The sequence below is a fragment of the Cladophialophora immunda genome, assembly GCF_000835495.1.
Source record: "Cladophialophora immunda strain CBS 83496 unplaced genomic scaffold supercont1.6, whole genome shotgun sequence".
NCBI classification, from domain to species: Eukaryota; Fungi; Ascomycota; class Eurotiomycetes; order Chaetothyriales; family Herpotrichiellaceae; genus Cladophialophora; species Cladophialophora immunda.
Window position 1 is genome coordinate 21,787 of NW_015622546.1, and position 16,770 is coordinate 38,556.

A 16,770-nucleotide genomic window follows, 5' to 3' on the forward strand; every position below is an offset into this window, starting at 1 on the left:
TTGATGATTGTACTCAGAAAGAGATGAAACTACCACAAAGGAGAACAATACGAAGTCAGCCAGGTTGCATAAGGGTCTTCTATTTGTCGCAGGTTTCCACCGAATAGAGAGTTCCAAATCGAGATTTAAATCCCTCTTGGACAGCCTCTTTGATTATTGATGCCTGACCCATGTCGGGTGCAAGCACTTCTCTCAATATTCTAGATGTCAACGAAAGCCTTCAGCTTAACGAAAGCGTAGGTTAGATAGAGGGAGGGAAACACGGGAAACGATAGGTGCAGTTCTATTTTCAGTTTTCTCCAAATGCGAACGGCGGCGACTTTTCCGCCACAAGTCAGTCATTCTACATACACGCTGCATAAATTGTGGATTGCCAAGGAGAGCGCCTGTACCTCGGTAGTCAGCAGGGACAGCCATCATAGCCGATCATCCCTACTAAACAAAACTCGGTCTCCCGTTGACAATCAAGAAACGGTAGAGATCCTTGACAATCTCGGACCAGAAGTGCCTCATCTGTAGCAATGGCAGAAACAGATCTCTTCCTTTGGGACCACCCCGTCTCGCCATTCTGCCAAAAAGTCCGCATCGCTCTGCGCGAGAAGAACATCCCCTTCCAATTCTCAACGCCCAGGGGCACAGGAAGTGGAATCGCCTCCAATATGGATTCCAACTTTGCAGATCGCAACCCACGTCTCGAAGTCCCCACGCTGGTCGTCGACGGTGGTGCCGTCAAAATATTTGACTCCACCATCATCCTCGAGTACATCGAGGACGCGTATCCGCACAGCGTGCCACTACGCGCCACTTCCGCCGTCGACCGCGCGAGAGCCCGAATGATCGAAGACGTATGCGACTCCCAGTATGAAGCCGCCAACTGGGGCATGGGCGAAATCACGACTTTTCGCCGCGCCGAAAATCACGGCGATCTAGCGGAGAAACTCAAAACCAAGGCCGCCGAGCATGTTGGTCTGATCCAAGCATGGCTAACGCAGCAACTAGGTGACGCGCCGTGGTTCGGTGGTGAGACGTTTGGATACGCTGACGTCTGCGTGTGGCCGTTTGTGAACCGCTCCAGCTCGTACGGACTTGAACCTAAGCCTGGAACACTGCTGGGCGATTGGTACGAGCGTGCCAAGCAGCGGCCAAGCGTGAAGTCGGTGTTCGACGAGTTTCTGGCTAATACAAAGGGGATGTCAGTAGCGTATGAAGCTGTGCAGAAGGGACTGCTTAAGAGGCAGTACCGTGACCATCGACTGGAGTGGATGATCAAGACTGGTGGAATGGGAATCGTCAAGGAAGGAATGGAGAAGGATAATATTCGCTTTCAGTGGCCTTCGTGATTGTGTCTATCCCCGGAAATTGAGCGGCAGAGAGATTCACTCATGCTTTTCACGTTCTTGTTATGATTACTTCAAGAAGACTACATTCATCCGTGCCACGACTAGAAGATCATAAGGCTCCTCACCAACCAGAATCTTCCACCCAAATATTTCTATACTTAGCTGCTGAATCATGACCTCTGATCAGGACTTGGCGTTTCGTTACTTCAGGAATTCAAGAAGCTGGTAATACTTTGTCTGAGCAAAGACCGAACCCAACATTTCCTCTTCAACCGCCTGCCACCCTCGCCGAGAATTCGACAATGTCATTGTCTTCAAGATAAGCTCTGTGATCGCTTGTTTGACTCGAGTCTTCTGCCATTAACTCGGATGGGAACTTGACATATCAGTATTCAAGGTTGAAAGCGAGGCTGTCATCCGTTATCTCCTCCCGCATGTTGTGAAGCCTGCGAATATTATCGATTCCGTTCCCTTGGCCGGGGTTGTCTTGATATGGCTCACTTGAGATGTTCTGGATTGATCGCCCATGCTTTCAGAGTTTCCCTTTTCTTCACGGTGAGAAAGATGCCCATATTGTAGCCCTTGGTCCTTTCCGTGTCAAGAGCAGGCCCAATTTGCAGAGAAATGACCCCTGAATCACGAGATTAACGCCGAATCCTTAATCCCAATACCGTCTTCAGGGTCCATACCAGGCATCAGGTGCGTTACTCTTCTTGCTTCATCAACGAATGCCTGTTTTTGGTTCTCAGTAACCCCAGGCTTGGTTTTGAACAGCACTATGAGATGATTTCAGTCAGAAAACGACCCGGTCATCGATTATCATCGGATCAAAGTATACCCGTGCGGATAACAGGCATTTTATCGTCAAGGCGCTCCGAGAACTGGTTAGAGTTATTGTCACTGGGAGTATGTCTAGGGAATGATGATGATTCAATAAACAACTTGTGCCACGGAATCGGACAGCTACTTAACTGGCTGTGCACCCACGTTCAAAATTATCTCTTCGGCCCTCATTTGATCTCGCCATACCTTGCTTTCCTAATTATTAGGAGACAAACAGGTCACCATTAGCGACGGGTATGCGGCAGATACAACGGAAAGTGGAGTTAATGCAAGGGCGGGAAAACACGGCTGTTGACGGACCCGCGGTCGCTGTCAGAGTTAAGTTTAGCTCTATTTTCTGCTTGGGGGATACATACTAACGCAGCAGTCATGGGACGGGGCCAGTGCTAGGTTCCTGTGGCATTAGTTAATTGCGGTAAAGTCACTTGAGCGTGGACCGTGGACACTTCCATCGTTCTGCCAAGTAATCCAATCATCCCGAATAACACCGGCTTCCGCTAGCGGCAGTTCTGGATACCGCTTGGCGGTGGAACCTATATACAAGAATCTATCGCTACCCGTCTTTCCCTGACGGCTACTCACGCCTTTCTAACTCTTCCTCTAGTCTTCAGCACGGCAAAGCTCGGAACATGTTGGTTTTATTTCCTGGTCCAGAAACTTCAGCTGCGCCATCGGAAGGCTCGGGAGTCGCCGTAGTCGGCACCTCTGTACGGAATCGGTACCAACGGACCTATCAAGCTTGCCTGAATTGTCGAAAGCGGAAAGTGAAGTGTGTGCTTATGGACGATGGCAGCGAGTTGACGCCCACATGTGTAAAATGTCAGCGCGAGCGACGTGTGTGTGTTTTCACCCGGCAACGGAGGACTCATCACAGCCCACAGTCGTACGCGGAAAATCCAGAGACGAGCAGAACTGTCCGGACCGTGTATGGTACGATCAGTCCTGGCATTACTTGATTTGGAGATTTAGGCAGACCTTGAGACCCGAGGCCTGGATTTTAGAATCGCAGTGACTGATCGATTATTACAGATCCCTCAGATGACGCAGTCCGCAGTCGAGCACCGCGAAGAGAATCCCAGAATGAAGTCGACAAGGCCACACTGCCTGGTAATGAAAGGCAGGAACAAAGTATGTTGCTATGCTCTCGAAGATGCAAACTCGCACCTGACTGAGAACTAGGACATACTACGAATCACGATGAATGGCAGGAGTGCTTAATCGAGGGAGTCATACAATCGTCTATTACGAATCAAAGAGATGCCCTTAATCTCCTCTATACAGCGATCGAGCATTCGGATTCTGATCCTGCTACAATGGATTCGGGTACGAGACCTCTCTTGCAACCTTCAGGGACCGACGAGAACCTTCAACATGGTGACAGGATTCCTAACGCTATAGTAAGATTAACGGAAGAATGGTGTACCGTCCGATATCAATTATCGAAACCCCAACCACAGGTCTTGCAGGCGTGGAGTAAATGCCCATTTGTCATGCACAGATGGGTGACCCCTATGGAAGCCGTTACATGGGTCGACTTGTTTTTCCAAAATATGGCCATCCTCTCCCCTGTCATGGATGACTTTTACCAGCCCCACGAAAACCACCATAAGCTCATAAATGAGGAGCCTGTCCTCTGTTCTACCATCCTCATGGTTTCTTGCCGGTATCACCACTTGGCGGGAGACGGGAGTCTGTCCCGAGGATTCCTCTTACACGAAAGACTATGGAAGTATTGTCAGACCTTATTCAATCAGATTTGGTGGGGGGGAGAGAGAAGGACGCGGCCCCATATCAGGACCGTAGGCGCCATCCAGAGCCTGTTTCTGTTGGCTGAATGGCACCCGAGACCATTCCATATGACATTTGACACGTGTCTATGGGCCTTAACCCCCGAGCATCCTACGGGAGTTGGACAAAGTGAGCTTCACAAGGCGTTGTACAGTATTGGGACTGATGAAAATATCCCGCAGTTCCGAGCAGCTGGCATGAAGGGTTGTCAGAACCTGTCCGGAAGTCGAACCGGATGTCATGGTACGAGGCACGCCCGTCTTCTTCCTCCTTTCCTTCTTCTAACCCGCCTTAGGATGCTGGTTTCATCTGCTCTTGCTCTTGCTCATGAAATTGGCTTGTTTAACGAAAGGTCGTCCGAGTCGGCTCCTAGCAGACAGCCAGAATTCGTGGAAAGATACGAACGTTTGAAACGACTCTTCTTTGTCTTCATAAATAACGTGACCTCTCGGCTAGGATGCCAGACGCCCAAAACGCCATTGTTTCACACACTGATCTTGTCAGTTCTTGATTATACTAAATGGACGGATAACGCAGTATGGAGCGATTGGATGGGGTCATGGATTGATCTGACTAGGATTGTGCGATCCTCTTCAGAGATACTATTCCCAAACGAGGTTCTCACGAAGGACCTGTTGCAAAACGGTAGATATTGTGACCTATTAGGTCATTTTAATCATGTTCTCGACCAGTGGCTGGAAAAGTATCCCCGGATCCCAGGCAAGCTCCTTTGGGACTATGATTTGATAGGGGTAGATGCTAATGTGGTTGCAGGCCCCAGCGTGCGGTACGATATTTTATTCATTGAGTATCAATATGTCCGTATCTACATCAACTCTCTGGCCATGCAAGCCATCGCAATGCGTCGGAGAACCAAGGTCAACTCTTTGTCATTGGAACATTATGATATCTATCCTCAGGACCACCACTTTGTTCATCAAGTTTTGGATGCATGCACGACGGTCTTGGAGATGGTGATGAAGCACAGTAGGTTGGGGTATTTGAAATTCTTGCCCGTCCGTGTCCACATCCAGATCGCCTCCGCTGCAGTCTACTTGATCAAGGTCAGTGACAACTCCTTGTCCTTGTTGCGGATGGCCGGTCGTCACAAATCGCTTCTCAAATGGCTAACCGACGGTATTGTTGGATCAGGCTCTAGCCTTGGGTATACAAGCACAAGAACTCAATGATAAATTCCTTGACCTACTGCAACAGACAGCACACAAACTACGATCTGACACGGTCGACGATATATATCTCTCTATTCGCTTTGCTTCACTTCTCGACATCCACGTTCAGGTCCTCCGTCGACGCTTTAATCGACCTTCTGACCCAGTCGGTAGCAATACACAAGTGCTCCCGTCTGCCCTGATGCAAGTAGGGGAGCCTCTTGAGAATGACACTGCCTATTATGATCAGTTTATCTTCAGCGATGACTGGCTAGCCCCTCAGTGCGATGCTCCGTTCCAGGCGTTCTTTGACGGAGTTGCTGGACATAACCTCTTCAATTTCCAGGCGGACAATTTTGGAAATGTGATGTGAGACGAAAGTTGTTGGGCTGGCAACGTTTCGAAGATTCCTCTGACTGCTCGGCGTGTTGGTGTCCTTCCCGAGATATTGACTTGCCGTCAACTTATGTACATCCCTCACTGTGGAGAAACATTCTTCTGAATCTAAATCTGGCAATCAATTCTAGATCTACCCACCAAGCAAGGAATAGAGACAATTTCTCAGACTAGTGAAACTTAGCATATGTAGTTAAGGGCGTGCAGCGCCTGTCTAACGGACTGGAGGTTGAGACTACGGCTTGACCATAGTATGGCAACATAATCATGCCCAAAACCTCGACAAAAGACAAAGGCTTCGATAGTTCAGTGCGTAAGTTAGATTAATGTTCTTAGGGAGGAATACATAGAAGATAATATATATCACTAAGGTAACCGTTAACGAAACAAGAAGGTACCGCTTAAGATATCGATGTTTTGCGTTATCTAAATGAGTGGTTTTGGCATACCCTGTCGACTCGGTTATCGAAATAGAGCTCTACTTCGTATGTAGACCTGAGAGTGTCAAGTCACTTCGTATAGTAGCGCTCTGCTGAGTCCTAAACGTAACATTACGACCAAACAGTAGTATTGGATTTTCACAAAGGAGGTCGACTTGAAAACTATTCGAAACGTCCCGCAAAACAGCTGAATCGAAAGATGCCACAATAGTATAGGTCGTCAGCACAGATACTCTAAAGACTTAAGCGCTTTGAGGTGAATGGGCGCTATAGGTGCGAAGTGTATCCTCCTAGAGCCGGTGAAGGAGGCCCCCCTCCGGTTAAGCACGGGTAGGGTCATTAGTCATGCCACGCCCACACTTCGGGCGACCTGAAAAACACCCTATCAATTTACTCACACTTTGCAACATGTTGTTAGCGTTTAGCCGTCCTCGCCTTGAAATCGACACGGTTTTCAGGTAATACCTTTATTTAGCAGAATATTGAACCCTCCGTGTTATGTTCCGTACTCTTTTCCGCGTGGCGCCTTTTCCGACGACATCCACACTAGAGCTTGTGAAAGTTGGCAATTTGGCTTCCTACTCCTCAAGGGGTCTGTCCAGATAACATGCCGGCTGTTAATTAGAGCTCCCACTGTCCCCGTTCCCGCTGGACATACTCTCCTTCGCTGATCCCGGTAGTGTGGGCAGAGCCGTGACTACTCATTTACTAAGGTTCACAACGGAGCGACATATTGCTTCTCAAGTAAGATGGAACATTCGGCACGGAATTTGATCGCCGATCGATGTTGTAGAGAAATGGACTTTGTTGCAAATGGATAAATCAGTGGTTGCAATACCCCAGCGTAAACGACGACCCTATCACTGTGTTTATGCTCCTCTATTATGAAGAGAACTCTCCGCGAGCAGCTATCCTACTATACACTGTCTCAATCTCGTTTGGAATCATGCTTGCCGAAATCAAGAGCCTGGACGATTTGCAGGCCCGACATCCAAAGAGAGCCGAGAATGTGACAATTATTGGAGGAGGTCTGTCGGTAATTAAAGAAGCTTTCCAACCACCAAGCTCTTGATTCCTTTTACTGAATTTGAGATTCTCTCCCTTAGGGCCCATGTTTAGCCATATTCCTCAAGAAACTACATGGTATTAATTCAACAATTTACGAGTTGCGATCAGAAGACTATAGTGCTGGCGTTAATATTGCTTTAGCCCCGAATGCTCTTCGAGTCCTACAGCACATGGGCGTACTTGATGAACTTCGAACTTTGGGCCATTCCTACGAAAAGATGGCTCTTACTTCTGCCAGAACCGGGAAACAAATCGGGAGTATTTTGAACGGCAGTCAAAAACACTACAACTATGAAAGTATGCGCATCCACCGCCGCACGGTGCAGCTGGTTCTCCTCAAAGAGTGCAAGGCTCTGGGTATACCCGTCCACTTCAACAAGCGAGTCGAGGGTATCGTTGAAGAAACAGATACGTATGTCAGGGTCAAATTCGAAGACGGCGAGGTGGTGACAACCGACACCGTTATTGCTGCTGATGGCCTCTGGTCGAAGGTCAGAGATCATATCGTCAAACGAGAATTGCCCTACAGCGGTGCCATGGGCGTCATTATCATGAACATTGACCGGGAAAAACTAGATGAGTCGGTCAAGAAGGTAGAGCTTCCCACTTTCTGCTTCGGTCAGAATGGGATGATCGCCGTTTTCCCTTCGAATCCCTGGGGTGGTGCAATAGACATGTTCTCGACAATGCCCTTCCCAGCTAGGTCCAGGGAGGAGTGGGAAGCCCTCGATGCGGATGGCGAAGCTAAACGAAAGATTATGATGGATCGATTCGGCAGAGACTGGCCCCCTTACATCTCCCGAGTCTGGGAGAAGGAGCCGGCAGACAACATGTGGCTCACGCCGTAAGTCGGTTGATGCTTATTATTTTGTTCACCTAGTCGCTGACCTCGACCTAGTTTTTACGATGCCCCGCCATTCGAACGCTGGACCAGCCCTGAGGGGCGGGTCATCATCATCGGCGATGCTGCACACGCATTTTCGCCCCAGGGTGGACAAGGCGCTGCCATGGCGATGGAGGATGGAGAAACTCTGGCTCACACCATTGCACACGCCGATTTTGCAACAGAGCGGATGAGGCTGCTGGGAAAATGGGAAAAGCATCGACAGGGGCGCCTTCGGTTGGTCAAAGAATTGACAGACTGGAGTGGCCGGCAGCGTGCACCTACCAGTTCTCCATTCATGTGGTACCTGAAAGAGTGGATCATGTGGGCTGTCCTGAAGGTGAAAGGTCCGACCATGGGCATGGAATGGCTGTATGGGTACAATCCAGAAGACATCATTAGTGTATTACGAAGCTAGAGGACGAGTCAAAAGGGAGAGAAATGTTTGTCTATATCCGGATCTATCTTATCACATAGGGCAGGGTACTCAGCAGCGACGGGATTTCAAGGAGAGACTGACTATTGTCTTGGTTCATAATCTACTCTCTGTGTAAATGAATAGCACCAAGTAAGCCTTATTAACAGCATGGGCCCTGATTTGGAATGTCAACCACTTTGACGGTACTGCAGAGCTCAACCAGCCTTTTTCGAGTATGAGACCATGTACAAAAATAGATACTACTACGTGGGCCAGGCCACAACGCGGAGATTGATATGGCCGCTCAGCAAGGGTTAGGGACATGGGTGGAGACGGCTAGCGACGGAGAGACTGGCTCCACAAACCGCCCCAGACTTACCCCGGATTGTATCAAGATAGTGCTGCCTAGGATTGTTCTTAAAGGAGGGTTGTATTCTTCATGCCACCGTGTCGAGGGGCACTTTATGGCTCTCAGGAAGAACAAAGGTAAAAGGCAGAAACGCTCGTAACTGCTTATCAACATATACACCATTGAAGCCAACGAAATGTTTTCTAGCGAGGAACGCATGACATTGGAGCAGGACGGCGTGCATATTGGAGGTATAGTAGAGAGCCATTGTCCTCCTTCCCAACACCTATGATGTTAAATATTGTCTCTACGCGTTTTCTTCGCTAATAACTATCTATCTTTATAGGTTGGTCCGTCCGAAATCTTCTGATGCCATCTAAGAAGGATGGCTACAAAGGTTCGCATTGACCTTAAATTACTGGGTGACCACAAGGAGCGCCAAACGTCGACCCAAAACTTACCGTTTCCTTCGACAGAATCAAGCGAGGATCGCGTCCAGGCCGTCAACGGCATCGGGCCGGACTGGTCGCCTGCGGAAGAACGCGCGCTCGTGAGAAAACTGGACATACGGATCCTTATACCTTGCTTCGTTATATATGTGCTCGCTTATTTGGATCGAGGAAACATTGGCTCTGTCAAGGTCCTGCAAATAGGCAAGCCTGACTCCATCGAGCGCAGTCTGCACATGAAAGGCACCGAGTTCAACTGGGTTAGTCAATAGTCTCAAGACTAGATGGGACGGTTCACACCTCTCTTTGCATAGCTGCTAACGCATAGTATTCTTTCCAGGCGGTCTCGGGAACCTACTTTCTCATGACTGTTTTCCTATTACCATCAATCCTACTGTTGAAGAGGACGTCAGCCAAGTTTTATTTTCCTGTCGTCATGATAGGCTGTGAGTACCAGCCAGGGGAAATTTACCTCGAGGACTAGCACTCATCGAACTACAGTTGGCGGCATTGTCATGTGCACAGCGGCTGTGAAGAGTGGTCCTGGCCTAATCCTCGCACGGATCTTCTTGGGTGTTCCAGAATCCGGTGTTGGTAGGCAAATCCTCTGCTCTCGAGCCCCACTACATGATGTCTCCTGTACGCAAACTGATTGAAATTAGCACCCGCAATTGCATTTTACTTTTCCTTCTGGTATGGCAGATAGAAACCTATACTTCTGGCATGTATGCCACTCTGACGAGGGTCTTGTTAGGTATCTGCCGAAAGAACGAGCGTTTCGCATAGGGGTTCTATTCAGCGCCAACGCTACGGCAGTAGGACTTTCGGGATTGTTGGCTGATGCCATTGACAATGTCTGTTCACATGCTCTCTCCTGGGGACCATTTTACTAATATTAGTTGTTTTTGTCTTCAGTTGAACGGTCGAAATGGCCTCAAATCCTGGCAGTGGGTCTTCCTCATCGAGGGAGCGATATGCGTTGGGCTGGCATTCCCCTTCCATTTCATACTTCTCTCATTTCCAGAGAATACTACAGCACTGAGTGAAAGAGGTCAATTTGATTCAGCCCGTCAAATCCTTCTTCCCGGATTCTCTGACACCATCCCAGAGCGCTACATTGCGATCAACCGTTTTGGAAGAGGCAGTACTCGAAAAACAGACGTATCTTGGAGCTGGCCGGCTTTCTTCAGGTATGCACAGGGCGAATACAGCATAGTTCGGAGATCTACTGACAAAGTTGACCAGTGTAATGAGGCGGCCCTCTACCTACGTTTTCTTTGTTTCGTACATGGCATTGTTGATGCTGGTGTCTGCTCAAGCGAACTTCCTGCCCAGTATCCTCCTGGCGGTAAGCCGGCGTCCTTTTGAAGCACCTGTGTTTGTCTTTCGAGTCGGAAACCAACTCTGGCAGTTCCTTCACTACTCGCCATCAAAGGCAAATCTCTACGCAGCTGCCACTGCTTTCGCCACCCTACCTTTCTATTGGGCCTGGCCTTTCCACTCCGACTGGACCCGTGAACGACTGTGGCACTATATTATTCCCCTCCTGGGATGTATTCCGGCCTATAGTATCTGGACATGGTCTAGCGGACATCCGCATCAACATTCCGTCAAACCGATAGCCCTATACGGGGTGGCATTCTTAGCGCAAATGCCTACCTTTGCCCAGCCCTCACTGATTGCTTATCGTACGTCTACACTCTACGGGGCGAGCGAGCAGGCCATTGGCACCGCCGCGACCTTTGCAGCTTTATCCATCGGGAGTATCATCGCTCCTCAGGTATTTGACACCGCTAATGGCACAATCGGTTCTGGGGTCAGTAAGTGCCCAGACTAACATTGAATTTGCAGATGTTTCCTAATGCTGATGCACCACTCTACCACGAGGCCTTCGTCGGCACCTGTGCGATTGTCGCAGTTGCAATTGTTAGTGCTTTGACCATCCCCTACTGGTTGAGTCTGGAAGCCCGCACTCGCAAGCGGAAATATGGCCATGCCATGCCGCTCCGCGCAATCGATGATGCCGGTATGTACAAGGAGTTACGTTTCCACGAGTCCTTTGTTTGGCACGTCTCGGTAGAGACTGACGGGCCGAGCCGCAGGTCTGAGTCAAACGACAGATGCCGCCCATCGTCACAACTATGAACTCACCAACCGCTTGCAGCGGGCGGCGTTAGCGGCGAAGAATATCGAAATCGAACAGGTCCAGCAAATCGAAGACCAACCCTAAATTAAGGCGTAAGCAAATGCAGAGCGACAGGGAAAGAATGATGCAGATCGGAAGTGAGGAGGTTCAGGAAGATTACATACGTGCTTTGGCAAGGTCAACGGGGGTCGTATTATAGACTGCCAAGTACTATGATGACCGGTTCCAGCGAGACTAGTCTCAAATTAATTCCCTACGAATGCTCGCAGATAACCCATGGAAAGTGGAAATTCTGTCGGTATTTAGCGCCCTCGTGAGGAGAGTGTTCCTCCAATGAGCCAGGATTCCGAGCCGGCATAAAGCGCCACGGGAATCAACGGGTCTACGAGGGCGAGGAATCTCGGGACACTCCCACCGTATCCACGTGTGCCATGGGGGAATGGCCACCGAGGATCTACGATCATGGATATAATAATGTCCTCTTTCTATCCCAGCACTCAACAAAGGGTGTCAATCTTCCAGGGATAGGGCTCAAAAAGGTAGCCCTTCTCCACCCTTCCCCAGTAACAAAAGATGCAGGTGCAGGTACAGGTGCAGCAAGGACTCGTGCATGGTTTCTTCGAAGATGATATCTTCAAATTCTTCGGCATTCCATATGCCGCTCCCCCAGTGGGCGAATTGCGGTGGCGTCCTCCGATCACCCCGAGTGAATGGGAGGGTGTTCGAGAGTGTAAGACATTCTCCCCCATTTGCCCTCAGGTGGTCGGCACGACATCGCCCACACGGCAGGAACTGCAGAGTGAAGACTGCCTCTACCTCAATATCTGGACGCAGAGCTTGGATGCTTCGGCCAAAAGGCCGGTGATGATGTGGATTCACGGCGGCGGGAACCTAGGCGGCGCCGGCTCCGAGGAGAACTGCGACGGCTCGCATCTGGCTTCAAGAGGGGCGACCGTGGTGACGTTCAACTACCGCCTGGGAGCCTTTGGGTTTCTCGCGCATCCTGACTGGGGCGCCAACTTTGGCCTTCTCGATCAGGTGGCCGCGTTGCGATGGGTGAGCCAGAACGTTCCCGCATTTGGAGGCAACATTGAAAACGTGACCGTCTTTGGGGAATCGGCCGGTGCGGTCACCGTGCGCAACCTGCTCTCTTGTCCTCAAGCTGACGGTCTTTTCCACCGGGCGATCCTCCAGAGTGCCGGTTTTGAGAGGCCCGCCTTCACACCGGCCTGGTCGTACCGGCGCGCACAAAAGGCCACAGAGGCCCTATTTGACATGCTGGGCACTCGAGACCCGGTCCAGCTCCGCCTCCATGTGGATGGAAATGCCGTCAAAATGGCCTCGCACGCTTTGTGTGGCATCCCACCGCCTGTGGGCCAGATCCGGACCCCGGCAGATCTTATCTGGATGCCCGTCGTTGATGGTCAAGTGGTGCTAGGTGAAGACGACACGCCGGGCTGGCAGAATTCCACTGTCCCCGTTTTGCTGGGCTGTGTTGAAAATGAAGCTCGATATTTCTTGCATCCAAGCCTGACCTACCCTCCTGAGGCTCTGGAGCGGTTGGCTCATGCCCTCGGCGGCCTGCACAGCGACCGAATCCTCGCTGTCCTCCGCTCCGAAACGGACGGTGGTGGCAGGGCTGACCCCACGACCTACGACCTAATGGATCGGTTGATGACTACCATGATATTTACCGAGCCGGCTCTTGAAAGCCTACGAAAGTTCAGTACGGGCGATGGCCAACAACAACGGCGACAGCTCTACCACTACCACTTTAACCGGCGTTCGCCCGGCTCCGTTGCAGCTCGGGAACTCGCGAAGCATACCACGGACATTCGATACGTATTTGGGACTCTGTCTGCCGATAAATTTGAAGGATATTACGACGAAACGGACGCAAAAATATCCGAGGTAATGCAGGAGGCGTGGTTGTCGTTCGCACGTAATGGGTTCCCGACTTGCTTCCCGTTTCGCGGCACTCCGGGCCGAGTCCTGCTGCACTGGCCACCATACAATTCTGCCAAACCACTCACAACTTACATTGGCGATAATGGCGTAGAGATCCGTCCTTTTCCCATGACGAGGATGCTTGCATTCGTTAACTTATATCGTCTGAGATAGAAAAATATTGTAAAGAGAGAATGGAAGATGGCTGAGTCCATATTCACTATAATTGTCCCTGATATGGAGTGTCTAAACGAGGATTCGACTACTTCAGATGATAGATCAGCAATAGTATATAAATATTAGTAGACTCAAGGGGAGTATAATTAGTGAGCTATGGCCTAGAACTTAGGTAGTAATAGCGAGATAAAACTGGTATTAATCTTATCTAATCTTATCTGATAATAATTATTTCATCATAATCTTCACTGTGCTAAGTGCAAACCTACCCATGGGATCTTTACCTCATTAAATCCCGGTATCGGCGCTCGCAAGGCCAAGGAGGTCTGAGTTCTTAGCGTAACTGTCCGGCGTGGTGACCCTACAATCGCTCAGAATGAGGGTGATTCAGGCTTTCAGCCAAGCTTGTTACTCTAGCTGACGTAAAGTGAAATAAAAGTGTAAGGAGACCCGAGGCATTCCGAGGCCGCCCAGCTAGACACTTGCCACTAAGCCAGTTACATTATAGTATGAAATTGTAGTGCTATGGCTGATCCGCTTTTGATAATCTAACAACTAGAATCTGATAAGATCATCTGACAATTCTTTTCTACCTCTGCTCAGGCCTGAAATTTTGTTTTCCTTCTCCATTCTTTCTACTCATCCTACTCTTAATAGCCACTAGACCAGCTTGACAAAGACTTTTCTACTACCAAACTGTGCAGTTGACGACACTCCGCTATCGGCTCTGAGTAGCTCTGGCCTGAGGGTAGCTATGTACACACGCCGATACTGAGTTTCACCGTTCTAAATAGAACTTCTGCAAATCTTCTCCCTATGCGGCTTGTAGCTTGCACATGACAGGCCAAACTCGAGAGAAAAAATGAGTCTTGCTCCTGAGAAAACATTCAATTCTCACCATCCTCTGCTAGAAGACGTTACAACGGTGCTAACTTTCGCCCAAATGCTACCTTTCTAGCGCAGATGATGGGACCTTCAAGCAGTTCCTGGAAAATTTCTCGCACCACAGCATCCACCATAATCAATCTAAGCATTGAGTTTGAAGCTGCCAAGGTCCTTAAGCAGTGGGACAAAACCATCCACCAGAGCCGAATGCGGCCGGCGTTGCCAGACTCTGGCCGTATATGAACCTTGACTATGGCCCTTTGATATTCCAACATGTGGCAAAGTTACTTCCTCTCCAGAAATCTCGCCTTTACTTAGTCCCGTTTCACAGCAAGTATCCATATCAGCGACCGATTTATTGTCGACCAATCCACTCTTTGCTACCATGGTGTCCAAAGGATTGTTCGCCCTCACAGCTCTTGCTAGTGTCACCCTAGCCCAGACCTCGCCAGATCTGGCCACAGTTCTCAATACTACAGATGGAGCTTCCGCTATTGGTCAGGTTGTCTCTCAAGCTCTAGGATTCCTAGAAGCCATCTCTGGGAAGACGAACCTCACCTTCCTTGCCCCAAATGACACAGCCATTGCCCTATGGCTGAACTCTACCCAGGGACAAGCAGCCTCGGCAGCCGGTGATGATTATCTCACTAACCTTCTACTCTACCACACGATAAACGGAGGATACGATAACATATCGGACTACTTCGTCGCCCATACTATGTTGACTTCCAACACTCTCACAAATGTATCGGGTGGCCAATTCGTTGCGGGTTACTACGACGATGACGACAACTTGATAACCTTCCTTAGTGGAGACTACAATGACTCCAACACTGGTGTGACACCCCTCTCCTTTGCCCAGGGATGGATCTATGTTATCGACAGTGTATTGTCAGTCCCGGAAAGCTTTAGCGAGGTTGCGGTTGCAAACGACTTTAACGGCACTTCGTTTATTGCGGCTCTCGATAGTGCTGGACTGACGGAACAGTTCAACTCACTTCATGACGCCACTTACTTTGTTCCTTACGATTCGGGGTGGGCACTTGTGGAGGATGCCCTTTCGCAATTGAGTAAGGACAACCTGACAGAGGTGCTCAAATATCATGCTTGCGACCAAATTTTCCTTTTCGATGACTGGGTCAATGGCTCCCAAGTAACCACGTTGACGGGTCAGACCGTCACCTTCACTCAAACACCTGACGAGGAGTGGTTCATCAACAATGCCGGTGTCAGTTCCGTCAACCTCTTCACTTCCGGTGGAGTTATCGTACTTATTGACAGTGTGATGAACCCCTATACAGGGTTTGCACCACCGCTCAATGGCACCGATGGAGATGGTGTTCCTGCATGGCCAGTCACAAATGCCACCAGCACGGGAGCCGGTGATTCGAACACTGCAACAGCTACTGAGAGCGCTACCACTGCTACCTATACCGGTGCTGCTGTGCCACTGAAGGCAGGCGCCGCTGGCTTGGCTATTTTCATGGGTTATGCTGCATTTGCTCTCCTTTACTAAACTCCTCGCACTGAAAAGCTGTCCCTACGGCAATAGAGCAATATGAGCCTCTAACTTGAAAAGGATGACCGAGATTAAGAGCGGTAACAAGCTAAACTTGATCATAATGAAAGGCTCAACTCTCTTCCGGAGTCGACAATGCTTCCGCAAAATCCCATGGTTATTCTAGAGATATATTAAAGTTACTGGCACAGCCACTGAATCCAATAAATGATACTTAACTCTTAAAAAGTTGGAAGTCTAAACCCTTTTTCTCAAGAGAGATCTTCTGCTCATGGCCCCGTCTTCCTTGACCAGCAGATTAGCCATCTCAGGCTTGGGGTGGGCTGGATTCGGCTTTTGCTTCGTTTCTGTTGAAGAACGTACTGTCATATTATCATACTAAACTGACGATAGGAGTTAGGCGAGATAAGAATGACAAATATTACTCTCTCCCGTAGTATTTGAAAAGCTAGTGACCGGATCTCAAGGGATAGAGAGACTAGAGGCGTTAAGACAAATCGTTAGATAATACTTAGCTTGAATACCTCACCGGTTGAGAGATCGCTAAGAGAGTAGCGTAGACTGCCCCAACGAATTCGGGGAATTCGACTATAATTCGGATTCTATTCGGGATATTGAGCCTGCAGTAGCTACTACACTTCTGACCCCCAAAGGATTCTGATTTGTACTGATAGATTGAGAGTACGCTGTGCTCAGTATCATAAAGCCTAACGCGGTTACATTTGTCAATGTAGGAGAAATTCTGAGAGCGACCTCATGGCGACTCCGCACCAAACATTACTAGTGTCTGTACAATGCATTACCATTGTCCGATAATCACTCCTTGGTCAACCGAAAGGCTTGGAAATGTCCTGTCTATACTTCCTTCGGCCCTACCCCAGCTGAACTTTATAATCGAAATGCTTTTAATTAACTCCGTTGATCCACCTGATCCTCATAATGACTACTCGCTC

General features: G+C 49.3%; 5 protein-coding genes across 5 annotated transcripts; 4 read left to right on the plus strand and 1 right to left on the minus strand.

Moving 5' to 3' along the window:
• Nucleotides 1-445: 445 nt before the first annotated feature.
• On the plus strand, nt 446-1,340 carry PV07_09678 (uncharacterized protein; the record flags this gene model as incomplete). Its single annotated transcript, XM_016396956.1, has 1 exon — nt 446-1,340. The coding sequence occupies exon 1, from the start codon at nt 522-524 to the stop codon at nt 1,338-1,340; it is 819 nt and encodes a 272-aa protein (XP_016244147.1). The 5' UTR covers nt 446-521.
• Nucleotides 1,341-1,383: 43 nt separating this feature from the next.
• Nucleotides 1,384-2,335, minus strand: PV07_09679 (uncharacterized protein). The gene is made up of 4 exons (XM_016396957.1): nt 2,179-2,335; nt 2,030-2,116; nt 1,842-1,971; nt 1,384-1,786 (listed from the first exon to the last, which is right to left on the minus strand). The coding sequence occupies exons 1-4, from the start codon at nt 2,195-2,197 to the stop codon at nt 1,726-1,728; spliced, it is 297 nt and encodes a 98-aa protein (XP_016244148.1). The 5' UTR covers nt 2,198-2,335; the 3' UTR covers nt 1,384-1,725.
• A 4,587-nt stretch (nt 2,336-6,922) lies between these two features.
• PV07_09680 (uncharacterized protein) lies at nt 6,923-8,345 on the plus strand (the record flags this gene model as incomplete). The annotated part of the gene is made up of 3 exons (XM_016396958.1): nt 6,923-7,012; nt 7,083-7,888; nt 7,943-8,345. 3 exons carry the CDS (start codon nt 6,923-6,925, stop codon nt 8,343-8,345), a joined length of 1,299 nt encoding a protein of 432 aa, XP_016244149.1.
• A 734-nt stretch (nt 8,346-9,079) lies between these two features.
• On the plus strand, nt 9,080-11,373 carry PV07_09681 (uncharacterized protein; the record flags this gene model as incomplete). The annotated part of the gene is made up of 10 exons (XM_016396959.1): nt 9,080-9,403; nt 9,484-9,589; nt 9,645-9,737; nt 9,806-9,836; nt 9,898-9,997; nt 10,059-10,333; nt 10,389-10,491; nt 10,555-10,923; nt 10,995-11,169; nt 11,246-11,373. The coding sequence occupies 10 exons, from the start codon at nt 9,080-9,082 to the stop codon at nt 11,371-11,373; spliced, it is 1,704 nt and encodes a 567-aa protein (XP_016244150.1).
• A 2,956-nt stretch (nt 11,374-14,329) lies between these two features.
• On the plus strand, nt 14,330-16,045 carry PV07_09682 (uncharacterized protein). The gene has a single exon (XM_016396960.1). It carries the CDS (start codon nt 14,684-14,686, stop codon nt 15,812-15,814), a length of 1,131 nt encoding a protein of 376 aa, XP_016244151.1. The 5' UTR covers nt 14,330-14,683; the 3' UTR covers nt 15,815-16,045.
• The last annotated feature ends 725 nt before the right edge of the window (nt 16,046-16,770 follow it).